At 46.4% G+C, this 14,811-nt stretch overlaps 1 protein-coding gene across 1 annotated transcript in view; it reads right to left on the bottom strand.

The window, feature by feature from the left end:
- Positions 1 to 494: 494 nt before the first annotated feature.
- Positions 495 to 14,811, bottom strand: part of LOC120030387 (phosphofurin acidic cluster sorting protein 1-like) — an 83,289-nt gene continuing 68,972 nt past the window's right edge. The window contains exons 14-24 of the mRNA XM_038975776.1: positions 13,808 to 13,912; positions 13,570 to 13,676; positions 12,991 to 13,145; positions 12,757 to 12,867; positions 12,549 to 12,651; positions 12,376 to 12,418; positions 12,179 to 12,221; positions 6,265 to 6,415; positions 5,125 to 5,363; positions 4,785 to 4,904; positions 495 to 4,124 (exon numbers count right to left, since the gene is read on the bottom strand). Coding sequence (XP_038831704.1) covers positions 4,006 to 4,124; positions 4,785 to 4,904; positions 5,125 to 5,363; positions 6,265 to 6,415; positions 12,179 to 12,221; positions 12,376 to 12,418; positions 12,549 to 12,651; positions 12,757 to 12,867; positions 12,991 to 13,145; positions 13,570 to 13,676; positions 13,808 to 13,912 — 1,296 coding nt within the window. The 3' untranslated portion in view covers positions 495 to 4,005. The remainder of the gene's footprint in view (positions 4,125 to 4,784; positions 4,905 to 5,124; positions 5,364 to 6,264; positions 6,416 to 12,178; positions 12,222 to 12,375; positions 12,419 to 12,548; positions 12,652 to 12,756; positions 12,868 to 12,990; positions 13,146 to 13,569; positions 13,677 to 13,807; positions 13,913 to 14,811) is intronic.

The raw sequence follows: 14,811 nt of genomic DNA, 5'->3' as shown, positions 1-14,811 counted from the left end.
TAATGTAGACATATATTAGGCTATATAGATGGCATGATTTTCATGTTTTTAAAATGTACTGATAGCCACACTCCAACACTCAGACATAATTTACAAACGAAGCATTTGTGTTTATTGAGTCCGCCAGATCAGAGGCAGGAGGGATGACCAGGGATGTTCTCCTGAAAAGTGTGTGAATTGGACCATTTTACTGTCCTGCTAAGCATTCAAAATGTAACGAGTACTTTTGGGTGTCAGGGAAAATGTATGGAGTAAAAACGACAAAATTTTATTTACGAATGTAGTGGAGTAAAAGTTGTCAAAAATATAAATATTAAAGTACAGATACCCCAAAAAACGACTTAAGTAGTACTTTAAAGTCTTTTTACTTAAGTACTTTACACCACTGTCTAGAGATGCCCAAAAAAACTTGAACTGAACTTAAATTTATAAAATAGGTTATGTTAATTCCTAGATTACTTTCAAATTAATGAATGGAAATACACCAGAGGACATAAAAATCAGGAGTATTTATTTAAAAAACAAAACAATGAACAGTTCCACTTTTCCATCGCACAACATAAACATAAAAAAGCAGTACTACAAAAGATTTCAAATAAAAAACAAGGACTAAGATACATTACAGAAGTACATTTGTTTTGTATGTACAAGCATTATTATTGTTTATAGGCAAAAAAGCTGCTGAAGAAACAATGGCATGTGCAAAAATACTCTCCAAATCCACAAGCGTTAGAATCCTCCCCTCAAACTACTAGCTACCAAGCATAACTATGGTCTATGCAGTGTTACACAAAAAACGATTCCCTTCTGTGATAGGCTGCTATGTTACAAGCAGGGAGATCCTTTCAAATGGGTTATATTAGAAGCAAAGCTTGTGGAATCCTGGCAGAGACTCTAGATCTTACGGTTTGTTCTAGATCTCTCACTCCATTTGTTCTGAAACACATTGTGATGATAGAGGAGAGGAAGGAGATTATTGATCATTTAAGGGATTTATTAATAGATCATATTGTTCTTCCCCTTCACTAGGGACAGGTGTTTTTCAGGATCATGTGACCTGATCAGGAAGTCTGGGCCCTGGTTATAGGTTTAGACCAAAGACGGTGGATAAATGAAGATATCTTATGTGATAGCAGCTGGGTCTGGTCTACTTAGTTAATTGACTGTATATGAACCAGAAAAAAATTAGGGAGCGGGATGTCTTGCTTCCTCTTCCGTCTCTGGTATAGACTATAACCAGGGCCCAGAGTTGTTCTAAGTCACATGGTCAGGAATAACTGTTGTCCCTAGGTTCTGACTGGAGGGAGTACAGCTACAACCGGAAGTTACCTTTTCGTAGCAGGTTAGGAGAAATAAGCAGCAGGTTAGGATAATTAAAGTGGCAGATTAGGATACTTAGGTTAAGGTTAGGAAAAAGGTTAGGATTAGCTCAAATTTTCTCCTAACCTGCTATGAAAAGTAACTTCCGGTTGTAGACTATACTCCCTTTAGTCACAACCCTGTCCCTATACGTTAGTCATGAAAACCCTCACAGCAACCACAGGTCAGTACAACTAGAGACACAGGTTAACACACAGCAGGTAAAGTTAGAGACCACAGTCAACAGGAAGAATAGGCCTAGAGAAGGTAGGAAAAACAACAAACAACATGTAAACGGTGAGACCGGAGAAAGACAGGGACTGAACTGTGAACAGGGGGAGAGGAGAGACAGAGTAAAACAGTGGAATGTTTCATGGTAACATAATCTTTTTCTAACATTGAAATAAATTATTTTGGAACAAGAATCATTATTTAAAGTTTTGTTTTGTTGTTGTCACCAAAAACACTGAACACCTATATCTACACCCTCTCGTCAGCTTGGCTGTTATATCCATGTAACAGACATTTTTGGCAGTGATTTTTTTAGTCCCTTTCGTTGAATACTTATGATTCCCCTATGAAGAGAAAGCAGTTCAAATAGAATCATATCTTACACTCCTTATTATGCTAATAACACGCTACAAGGCAAAGAGCAGTTGGAGCTCTGGCAGTAGATGTCGCCCATAACGACTGATTCAGGGTCAGGTAGTTTTAACTCCCCCTAATGGTTATGGATAGAACTGGAGGGCATGGTAATCTGATCCTAGATCTGTGGTTAAGGAGACACATCTACACATCATACGCCCCTCCCATAGATACAACCATGTACATAACATACATAGATACAGTCTCAGTTAAAAGATGAGAGTCCAAGTCCAGATGAAGATATGGGTCTGGGTCTAGCCCTTGGCTGGTGGGCAGTGACACGTAATAAGAGCAGCAGAGTTTGATGGTCTGCTTTCAATAGTGCCACTGCCCTGGCCATATCTCTCTTTGGTACTCACAAGGGAAGTTGCACAAAGTATCCAAGCTCACAGGTTACAAAGTTACAAGGTCAACTGACTATGGAGTTTGGAGAGAGATTATTATGGTGTGTTTGTGTTCAAGAACAACAGAAAATGCTCTAGTGAAGTAACAGCTGGTTCTGGGCTATAAAAAGGGTTTCATTTGTAAATTAACAGTCAGCTATCTCTCCTGCTATCAATTTTTCTCTCCCGAATTAAATGAGACATTCACTGATAAAATAGGTTTAAAACTTCCAAAATGGAGTGTTCCTAAATAATAAAGCTTCTGACGACAGCGAGATCAAATAAACGAAGACGCAATCAATGAATATTATCTGCATTCAAATGAAGTTCAGGGGATATCTCCAATGATTGTTGGAAATGCATCCTCGTACTGTGAAATCTTTGCATGCTATCATTCAGACTTATTTGTGGAACATGCATAGCTGTGTATTCATTCTCTGTGAGTTTGAAGGCCTTGGTGCAAAACCCTTGCTTTGTAAGAGCCCCCCCCCAAAGAGAACAGGACCAGATACTGAGTTAGTTACACGAGATGTTGACGTCACTACTGAGAAACCTTCTACCTCCAAATTACCATGAGAATCATTATAATAACAGCAAAATTGGACACAATGGCATTGTAATACGTGACATTGGTCATAATACTTTACACTGCACAGGTGGGGTTAGGGCTACAGTTTAGGTGACACAGAGCTACGTTACTCACGACTGCTCAGCGCTCATTTTAGATGCCAAGAGGACTAGTGTGTTGCTTAGAACACATCGTCGTTTAATACAATCAAGAGAACAATGCTGACAACAATAACTGATTGATAAAGAGACAAGCCTTACAGACAGCAGTAGAGTTTGGACAAACAGTGAGCTCTGAATTTGGAGGACTGGACTGGACTGGACTGTGCTGTTCACAGAAAGTTACAACGTTGTTTACAACATCGAAGCGGAACGTTTACATTTTTTACTCTTCATATGCATATCATATCAACGTATATCATTGGTGAGAAAAAAGCTTTTTCTTGTATTTAGGGAGCAGGAAAAGCATTGCTACTCTAGGTGTTGTCTGTTGTTTGTTCCATTTCTCATGCACAGTTCCCCTCCATACCCCATAATAACCATGTCATTACTGTTAACACAATATGATGCTCTTGTTATAACTGGCACGTGGTTGGTGGAGTTTACAGCATGCAGGTCTGGGTTAGAGCACGGATTGACCGTTGGCAGGTTCAATGTGATAAGAGAATGACCTGGTCAGGGTTAAAGGGTCAGGGGTCAAAGGTTCATAATGGGAGTTATTCGTGGGGTTGCATCTCATCGTTGCGGTTAGTTGAACGGCAGTTAGTTATCTTGTGCTGTGTTCCCCTCATACACACACCACACTGGGAGAGAGGGGCATTTTAATTCATTAAAGTGACAAGTAGCGTTCCACCCATTCCCTCCATCCCTCTTTCCCTCCCTCCTTATAGAGAAATAAGACAAATATAGAAAAAACGTCCAGCCCCTCAACCCTCCATCGTGATTGACCAATACAAGTGCCATGGCGTTCTGAGAGGCGGGGTCTGTGTGCGTAGGTGGGATGGTACTGGGTGAGGCAAGGGGGCCAAGGGGGAGGGGTAAAGGGTGGACCCTAGGAGGGGGGTTTGCTGTAACCAAACAGTCCAACAGGGAAGTACTTGACGTGTGTGGGCCACTGGGCGGCCAGTTGGAAGAACTTGACGTCGTTCCACTCCACTCCGTCTATGGACACTGCAGGGACACACACAGGGAAGGAGACACAGCTAAGTATGGCTGTTGTTCAGACAGAGAACACTTGGGCTGTGTCCGAAATGGCACCCTATTTCCTATATAGTACACTACTTTTGACCAGGGCTATTCCCTATATAGTGCACTACTTTTGACCACAACCCAATGGGCCCTGTACAGGGAATAGGATGCTATTTCTGACGCACTCTTAGAGACACTTAAGAGGTCCATTAACACAGCCCATTCTCCATTTCCTCTTTCCTACAACATCCCCAATAAATCATGTTTCCCTCTCTCCACCCTCACCCCGCCCTCTCTCCACCCTCACCCTGCCCTCACCCCACCCTCACCCTGCCCTCACCCCGCTCTCTCTCAGCCCTCACGCCACCCTCACCCCACCCTCTCTCCGCCCTTCCCCCACCCTTCATCTGCCCTCTCTCCACCCTCTTTTTTACTCATTCTAAAGGTTTCGCATCCAGAGAACCATTATCATTTCATCTCCCTTTCCCCCAGCACCTCTTACAGTTTCTCTTCCTCCTCCTCCTGTTTTCAGAGATTCCTCTACAGTACACCTTCACTGGATCATCCCTCCCTCCCTCCCTCCCTCCCTCCCTCCCTCCCTCCCTCCCTCCCTCCCTCCCTCCCTGTGTTATGTTGCTGTACCTTTCAACATGGTATGATGCTGCTTGGCAGAACAGATGAGTCTGCTGATGGCCTCGATGACCTGGCTCTTAGAGTCTACCTCTTTCTCTTTCGGTTTCTTACCCAGGAAGATGGTGGGAACTATAGAGAACGAGAGAGAAAGAGAGAGACATCGAGAGAGAGAGAGAGACAGAGAGAGAGTCAATCTTCATAACAATACAATTCAATGCATGGAAGAAAGAAAACCACAACTAGAGGGCATGTATACATTCCACTTCCTGTCTCCGTATTAAAAACTGTTCTAATGCTGAATGACTTTGCTTGTGTATTATAAAATAAATGGTATTTTAAAACTCTTTACCCTTCTTGTTCTTCTCCTTGGTGACCACCGTCATGGCCATGGTGCTGACCTGGGCCTGGGTCTCACTGATGCCCCCTCCTGGTAGCCTGCTGACCTGCAGGGACCTGAAGGCACTCTTCAGGGTGTTCTTACCGCCCGTGTCACGCCGTTCCCCATCACGTCGCTTCTCCGCCAGCGATGCCAGCCAGTAGTCCACCTGCAGCCCGATGGTGTCCACACCATGAGGCATACTGGGGCTCCTGGGACAGGAAGGGGAGGGGCCGGAGGCAGGAAAATGTGGGGGTTAGGGTACAATGCAGGAAATGGGAAATTACGGAGGTTCTTGGTTAAAAATGCCAAAAGGCTGTGTTGTTTTGGGAGGTTTAGGTATGGGGTATTTAGTGACAGAGCAGGTTATGGATTCAGGGGCATACATGTCAAACAGCGCATCAACCCTGACCCTGAGTCGGGCCACGCCACAGAGGACAGTAGAGTCTGTTACAGCACCAAACTCCATCACAATGATGGGCTATAACACTAGAACCTGCTGATGTTGCTGTGTTTGTTTTTATCTGTGGTCAGACTTGACTTTCAGCAGGACAGACAAGAAGGGAACAGAATGAACCTGAGACGGATGATCTGATCTGTTTTGAGGAGAAAAGGGACTGTTGGTAATATTTCTCTCTCTCTCTCTCTTTACCTCCCTCTCTAACTCTCTGTCTCTCTCTCCATCCCTCTCTCTCTCTTTCGCGCTCTCTCTAACTCTTTCTCTCTCTCTCTCTTTGTCTCTCTCTCTAACTCTTTCTCTCTCTCTCTCTTTGCCTCTCTCTCTCTTTCGCTCTCTCTCTAACTCTTTGTCTCTCTCTCTCTCTCCATCCCTCTCTCTCTCTTTACCTCCCTCTCTCTCTCTTTCCTCTCTCTCAGAGTTAGGCAACGCTGTCAGGTCCTTGGGGGCCACAGTGTATACTGTCTATTGGTATACTGTCTACTGTCTATCGTTCCTATCATGGACTTAGACATAAAATATGTGTCCAAATTCTATCTGGCACTTAAATGATCCATTCATGATTGCCCAGAAAGAGAAGAGAAAACATAGCAACTGGAATAATCCTCTAATAAGACATGGAAGACTACAGCCACGCCAGGGGGTTGCAGACCTACCCCTGTACTGCCAGAACACTGCCCATGGAGGGAGAGGAGGGGGGAGTGGCAGCCTCTTTGATCAGCCCAGCGGGAGAGCTGTGGGAGGGAGGGGACGTAGAGGGAACAGCAAGGCTCACTGCCACACCCTCTTCTGTGTCTCCTAGGCAACCTTAAGGGCAAGAATAGATGACGGTGAGATACATGTTATTATTTGTTTCAAAAAAAAATATATACACTACCGGTCAAAAGTTTTAGAACACCTACTCATTCAAGGGTTTTTCTTAATTTTTTACTTTGTTTTACATTGTAGAATAATAGTGAAGACATCAAAACTATGAAATAACACATATGGAATCATGTAGTAACCAAAAAAGTGTAAAAAAAATTGAAATATATTTGAGATTTGAGATTCTTCAAATAGCCATCCTTTGCCTTTGTAACGGCTGTCAATGTCGTTCTCCTCCTCGGACGAGGAGGAGCATGGATCGGACCAAGATGCGGAGGGATAAGTGTTCATTATTTAATGACAAAACAGCAAAGCACTTCAACATACAAAACAACAAACGTGACAAACCCGAAACAGTCCTGTGTGGCCCAAACGCTGACACAGGAACAAACACCCACAAAACACAAGTGAAACCCAGGCTGCCTTAGTATGATTCTCAATCAGGGACAACGATAGACACCTGTCTCTGATTGAGAATCATACTAAGGCAGCCTGGGTTTCACTTGTGTTTTGTGGGTGTTTGTTCCTGTGTCAGCGTTTGGGCCACACAGGACTGTTTCGGGTTTGTCACGTTTGTTGTTTTGTATGTTGAAGTGCTTTGTTGTTTTGTCATTAAATAATGAACACTTATCCCTCCGCATCTTGGTCCGATCCATGCTCCTCCTCGTCCGAGGAGGAGAACGACATTGACAGCCGTTACAGAAACCAAACCAGGATCAAGCGGAGTGGAGAAGGAAGGCAGGAACAACAGCAATGGGGAAAAGAGGAATGGACTTGGGAGGAGATCCTAGACGGTAAAGGACCCTGGGCAGAGCCAGTGGAGTGTCGCCGCCCCAAAGCGGAGCTGGAGGCAGCGAAAGCGGAGAGGAGGTTGTATGAGGCTAAAGCAAGGCAGAGCGGCTGGAAGCCCGAGAGGCTCACCCAAAAATTTCTTGGGGGGGGGCTAAAGGGGAGTGTGGCGAAGCCGGGTTGGTTACCTGAGCCAACTCCCCGGGCTTACCGTGGAGTGAGAGGGCGTCGTACTGGTCAGACACCGTGTTATGCGGTAAAGCGCACGGTGTCCCCAGTACGCGTGCTTAGCCCAGTGCGGGCTATTCCACCTTGCCGCACTGGGAGGGCTAGGTTGGGCATCGAGCCGGATGTCATGAAGCCGGCCCAACGTATCTGGCCTCCAGTACGTCTCCTCGGGCCGGCGTACATGGCACCAGCCTTACAGGTGGTGTCCCCGGTTCGCCTACATAGCCCAGTGCGGGCTATTCCACCTCGCCGCACTGGCAGGGCTACGGGGACCATTCAACCTGGTAAGGTTGGGGAGGCTCGGTGCTCAAGAGCGCGTGTCCTCCTTCACGGTCCGGTAGATCCGGCGCCACCTTCCCACCCCAGCCCAGTACCATCAGTGCCGACACCACGCACCAGGCTTCCAGTGCGTTTCCAGAGCCCTGTTCCTCCTCCACGCACTCTCCCTGTGGTGCGTGTCTCCAGCCCAGTGCCGCCAGTTCCGGCACCACGCACCAGGCCTACTGTGCGCCTCAGCAGGTCAGAGTCGGCCGTCTGCCCAACGCCGCCTGCGCTGCTTGCCTGCTCAGCGCTGCCCGAACTGTCTGCCTTCCCAGCGCTGTCTGAACTGCCTGCCTGCCCAGCGTGGTCTGAACTGTCTGCCTGCCCAGCGCTGCCCGTCTGTCCCGAGCCTTCAGAGCCGTCCAGCCAGGACCAGCCAGAGCCGTCCAGCCAGGACCAGCCAGAGCCGTCCAGCCAGGACCAGCCAGAGCCGTCCAGCCAGGACCAGCCAGAGCCGTCCAGCCAGGACCAGCCAGAGCCGTCCAGCCAGGAGCTGCCAGCCAGTCAGGAGCTGCCGGAGCCAGCCAGCCAGGATCCGCCAGAGCCTTCCGCCAGCCAGGATCCACCAGAGCCTTCCGCCAGCCAGGATCCGCCAGAGCCTTCCGCCAGCCAGGATCCGCCAGAGCCAGCCAGGATCCGCCAGAGCCAGCCGCCAGCCAGGATCCGCCAGAGCCAGCCGCCAGCCAGGATCCGCCAGAGCCAGCCGCCAGCCAGGATCCGCCAGAGCCAGCCAGCCAGGACCCGCCAGAGTCCCTCAGCCAGGACCTGCCAGAGTCCCTCAGCCAGGACCTGCCAGAGTCCCTCAGCCAGGACCTGCCAGAGTCCCTCAGCCAGGACCTGCCAGAGTCCCTCAGCCAGGACCTGCCAGAGTCCCTCAGCCCGGAGCTGCCGTCCCTCAGCCCGGAGCTGCCGTCCCTCAGCCCGGAGCTGCTGCCCCTTATCCCGGAGCTGCTGCCCCTTATCCCGGTGCTGCCCCTTATCCCGATGCTGCCCCTTCATTTAGGTGGGTTTAGTTGGAGGGTGGTCATTGGGAGGGGGATACGGAAGCGGGGAGTGACTATGGTGGGGTGGGGACCTCGCCCAGAGCCTGAGCCACCACCGTGGTCAGATGCCCACCCAGACCCTCCCCTAGACTTTGTGCTGGTGCGCCCGGAGTTCGCACCTTAAGGGGGGGGGTTATGTCACGTTCCTGACCTGTTTTCTCTTGTTTTGTAGTTGTTTATTGGTCAGGGCGTGAGTTTTGGGTGGGCAGTCTATGTTTTCTATTTCTATGTTGGGATTTTGTGTTCGGCCTGGTATGATTCTCAATCAGAGACAGGTGTCTATCGTTGTCCCTGATTGAGAATCATACTAAGGCAGCCTGGGTTTCACTTGTGTTTTGTGGGTGTTTGTTCCTGTGTCAGCGTTTGGGCCACACAGGACTGTTTCGGGTTTGTCACGTTTGTTGTTTTGTATGTTGAAGTGCTTTGTTGTTTTGTCATTAAATAATGAACACTTATCCCTCCGCATCTTGGTCCGATCCATGCTCCTCCTCGTCCGAGGAGGAGAACGACATTGACAGCCGTTACAGCCTTGATGACAGCTTTGCACACTCTTGGCATTCTATCAACCAGCTTCACCTAGAATGCTTTTCCAACTGTCTTGAAGGAGTTCCCACATATGTTGAGCACTTGTTGGCTGCTTTTCCTTCACTCTGCGGTCCAACTCATCCCAAACCATCTCAATTGGGTTGAGGTCGGGGGATTGTGGAGGCCAGGTCATCTGATGCAGCACTCCATCACTCTCCTTCTTGGTAAAATAGCTCTTACACAGACTGGAGGTGTGTTGAGTCATAGTCCCACTAAGCCCAAACCAGAAGGGATGGCGTATCGCTGCAGAATGCTGTGGTAGTCATGCTGGTTAAGTGTGTCTTGAATTCTAAATAAATCACAGTGTCACCAGCAAAGCACCCACACACCATCACACCTCCTCCTCCATGCTTTATGGTGGGAAACCACGCATGCGGAGATCATCCGTTCAACCACACCACGTCTCACAAAGACAGTGGTTGGAACCAAAAATCTACAATTTCCACCGGTCAAACGTCCATTGACCGTGTTTCTTGGCCCAAGCAAGTCTCTTCTTCTTATTGGTGTCCTTTAGTAGTGGTTTCTTTGCAGCAATTCGACCATGAAGGCCTGATTCACGCAGTCTCCTGTGAACAGTTGATGTTGAGATGTGTCTCTTACTTGATCTCTGTGTAGCGTTTATTTGGGCTGCAATTTCTGAGGCTTGTAACTCTAATGAACTTATCCTCTGAAGCAGAGGTAACTGGGTCTTCCTTTCCTGTGGCGGTCCTCATGAGAGCCAGTTTCATCATAGCGCTTGATGGTTCTTGAAATTTTCCGGATTGACTGACCTTCATGTCTTAAAGTAATGATGGACTGTTGTTTCTCTTTGCTTATTTGAGCAGTTCTTGCCATAATATGGACTTGGTCTGTATACCACCCCTACCTTGTCACAACACAACTGATTGGCTCAAACGCATTGAGAAGGAAAGAAATTCCACAAATGAATTTTTAAGAAGGCACACCTGTTAACTTCTTATGGCTGAGATCTCGTTAAAGGGATCGATATGACAACAGCCAGTGAAAGTGCAGGGCGCCAAATTCAAAACAACAGAAATCTCATAATTAAAATTCCTCAAACATACAAGTATTTCACACCATTTTAAAGATACACTTCTTGTTAATCCCACCACAGTGTCCGATTTCAAATAGGCTTTACAGCGAAAGGACCAGAAACGATTATGTTAGGTGAGTGCCTATTCACAGAAAAACACAGCCATTTTTCCAGCCAAAGAGAGGAGTCACAAAAAGCAATAATAGAGATAAATTAATCACTAACCTTTGATGATCTTCATCAGATGACACTCATAGGACTTCATGTTACACAATACATGTATGTTTTGTTCGATAAAGTTCATATTTATATCAAAGAATCTCAGTATACATTGGCACGTTATGTTCAGTAGTTCCAAAAACATCCTGTGATTTTGCAGAGCCACATCAATTTACAGAAATACTCATCATAAATGTTGATGAAAATACAAGTATTATACATGGAACATTAGATAAACTTCTCCTTAATGCAACCGCTGTGTCAGATAAAAAAAAAAACTTTACCGAAAACGCAAACCATGCAATAATCTGAGTACGGCGCTCAGAGCCCAAAACAACATCCGCCATGTTGGAGTCAACAGAAGTCAGAAATAGCAGTATAAATATTAAATTACCTTTGATGATCTTTATTAGAATGCCCTCCCAGGAATCCCAGTTCTACAATAAATGTTTGTTTTGTTCGATAATGTCCATCATTTATGTCCAAATAGCTCCTTTTGTTAGCGTGTTCAGTTCACAAATCAAAATTCATGACGCGCGTTCACTAGGAGCAGACGAAAAGTCAAAAAGTTCCGTTACAGTCCATAGAAACATGTCAAACGAAGTATAGAATCAATCTTTAGGATGTTTTTAACATAAATCTTCAATAATTTTCCAACCGGAGAATTCCTTTGTCTGTAGAAATGCAATGGAACAGAGCTCGCACTCATGTGAACGAGCGTCACGAGCTCATGACATTCTGCCAGACACCTGGCTCACACAGCCCTTATGAGCCCCCACTTCACAGTAGAAGCATCAAACAAGGTTCTAAAGAATGTTGACATCTAGTGGAAGCCTTAGGAAGTGCAACATGACCAATATCCCACTGTATCTTCAATAGGGAATGAGTTGAAAAATGACCAACCTCAGATTTCCCACTTCCTGGTTGGATTTTTTCTCAGGTTTTTGCCTGCCATATGAGTTCTGTTATACTCATAGACAACATTCAAACAGTTTTAGAAACTTCAAAGTGTTTTCTATCCAAATATACCAATACTATGCATATATTAGCAACTGGGACTGAGTAGCAGGCAGTTTACTCTGGGCACCTTATTCATACAAGCTACTCAATACTGCCCCCAGCCATAAGAAGTTGAAATCCATTCCAGGTGACTACCTCATGAAGCTGGTTGAGAGAATGCCAAGAGTGTGCAAAGCTGTCATCAAGCCAAAGGGTGGCTACTTTGAAGAATCTTAAATATAAAATATATTTTGATTTGTTTAACACTTTTTTGATTACTACATGATTCCATATGTGTTATTTCATAGTTTTGATGTCTACTTATTCTACAATGTAGAAAATAGTAAAAATAAAGAAAAACCCTTGAATGAGTAGATGTTCTCAAACTTTTGACCGGTAGTGTATATGTCAGAAAATAGGCATGCTTTTTGGAAGATATATCTTTAGAGGTAACAAAGTGAATGTCTTTATTGCTTTTAAACCACCTACCAGTAGAGGATGGACCAGGCTCAATCAGACCAACCTTCACCACCTGAGAGACATGACAACATCCTGTTACTGCAACATCAGGAAAAACACCTCATATTCAAACACCTTAAATCAGCTGAAGAGTTCCTATAGAAACTCAAGGGTAGCTCTATGGAAGAGGCCACAGAGAGAACTAGGCGTTTGGTTTGTACACATACCCCAATGAAGGGAATGAACTTCTGGTAGGAATCTTCATCGTGCCTGGAGAGAGAGAGAGAGAATGTTTTATATGGGTTTTAATGAAATACCATCTTCTGGTTAAGGTATGTGTTACACCCTGACAGTGTGTGTGTGTTTGTGTGTGTTTGTGTGTGTGTGTTTTACCACTCACGTCCTGTGTTTACAGGTAAGCATGGCCTCAGCGATGGGCAGCTGGTGTGTGACTGTGGCGCCGCTGATGTACTGAGAGATCCTACCTGCCACGTCCAACTGGACTACAGTGCAGGGAAACAGGAAGACAGGTCAAAGGTTAGAGATCACTGGTCAGAGGTCAGGCCCTGTGTGCTAACTTCATGTATCCAGATCCAGTGTGTGTTTACCTTTCTGTGGGGGTTCAGAGTGGATGAACACGTCTCCCCACGCCCCATCTAAGAATGCAGAGCTGTAACGGTTGTCTAGGGCACCCAGGTACTTAGCAACAGGATGACAGCCTATGAGAGAGAGAGAGGGTTCTATTTTAGTGATCAGCCTGACGACAACAACTCTTTCATACATCAACAACCCATCGCCACGCCGGTCACCATGGATACCGACGGCCATGTTGTTTGTTTCACCTAGGGGCACCACCAGGAACCTCAGGTGGCTGAGCCAATCAGAAGTCTTGCTGGCCAGCTGGGTGACGAAGAACTGCAGGATGGCACTGAGGTAGCTCTGACTGCCCACCACTGCCACCTTGACTGGCCTGGGCATGGACGAGTTACAGTTACAACTGAGAAGGAGAGAGAGGGGAGATGGTTAAAGATAATCACTGACGTATTACAGCCTTAAAAACTCAGGACTTCATGAACCCCATACAGAGTGAAGAGGGATGGAGGGAGAGAGAGGAAAACAGAGAAGAAGAAGAAGAAGAGTGGGAGAGAAGCAGGAAAGAAAGAGGAAGATAAAGAGAGGGAGATGGAGGCAGAGAAGTGGAGAGAGAGGATAAAAGAAAGGATACAGGAAAAAGTGAAAAGCAAAGATAGTGACAGTGGAATAAATGAGCGAAGAGAATCAACTGAATATTGTCTGTGACTGTGAGTTCTGAGATCTAAATATTTCAGAGACAGACAGATTAACAGATCATACAAAACGTGTTAGATCCGACAGACTCACAACTTGGTGTGTGTGCGTCCATGCGTGTGTGTGAGACTCACAACTTCTGGATGCGTGTGAGGACAGCAGAGAGCACCGCCTGGATCTCAGCTCCTGAACACGTACACACCACCGGGTGCCTCTGTACCTGCAGCTGCTCTACCACGTACTGGAACACACACACACACACACACACACACACACACACACACACACACACACACACACACACACTTAGAGAACTGCGGCAACATACAAGTTTGTTCTGATGCAACATGCCCACTCCCACACAGTTGTTACCTGGCCCTGCCAGTCGGTGCCATTGACCAGGATGAGACTCTCAGGAAGAGCAGAGTCAGACAGCAGGACATGGTTTAGCTGATCATACACCGCCTTCCTCAGGACCTACACCCACACACGCAAACACACAGCATGCACACAAACACACAGCACGCACGCACCCACACACACAGCACACACACAAACACACAGCACACACCCACAGCACACACGCAAACACACAGCACGCACACAAACACACAGCACGCACCCACACACACAGCACGCACGCACCCACACACACAGCACGCATACAAACACACAGCACGCACCCACACACACAGCACGCACACAAACACACAGCACGCATCCACACGCACATCACCCACACACACAGCACGCACCCACACGCACAGCAACGCGCGCACTCACGCACACACACACACACAAACACACAGCACGCACCCACACACACAGCACGCACGCACCCACACGCACAGCACGCACCCACACACAAACATGAAGTGGAACAGTTTCTTATTAGATGACTCATAAAAACATACATCATTTCTTCACGTCGTCATGGGTACATTTATGTGCTTTATTCAGACAAGAAGAAGAGATCAAGAGTGAGAGGAAGAGGGAGAGAGACGAGCTTTGTTTCTTGGCGTATAATGTGCAGTGTTTTTTATATAATGTGCAGTGTTTTTTTATATAATGTGCAGTGTTTTTTACATAATGTGCAGTGTTCTTTACATAATGTGCAGTGTCTTTTAAATAAAATGTGCAGTGGCATCCTAAAACTAGTTCTGACAACTGGAACTATAGGACCCCTTGCTGTAAGAGCTGTGTGTATATATGTTACTATACTTGTGAGAACCAGAAGTCCGGTCCTCACATGTAAAAAGGCTATTTTAGGTTTAGGGGTTAAGGTAAGGATTAGGTTTGGGGGTTAAGGTTAGGGTAAGGGTTAGGTTTAGTGGTAAAGGTTAGGGTAAGGGTTAGGTTTAGGGGTAAAGGTTAAG

This window comes from Salvelinus namaycush, chromosome 36 (genome assembly GCF_016432855.1).
Source record: "Salvelinus namaycush isolate Seneca chromosome 36, SaNama_1.0, whole genome shotgun sequence".
NCBI lineage: Eukaryota > Metazoa > Chordata > Actinopteri > Salmoniformes > Salmonidae > Salvelinus > Salvelinus namaycush.
The sequence above is the reverse complement of the archived record's forward strand: the minus strand, read 5'-3'. Positions and strand labels throughout refer to the sequence as shown.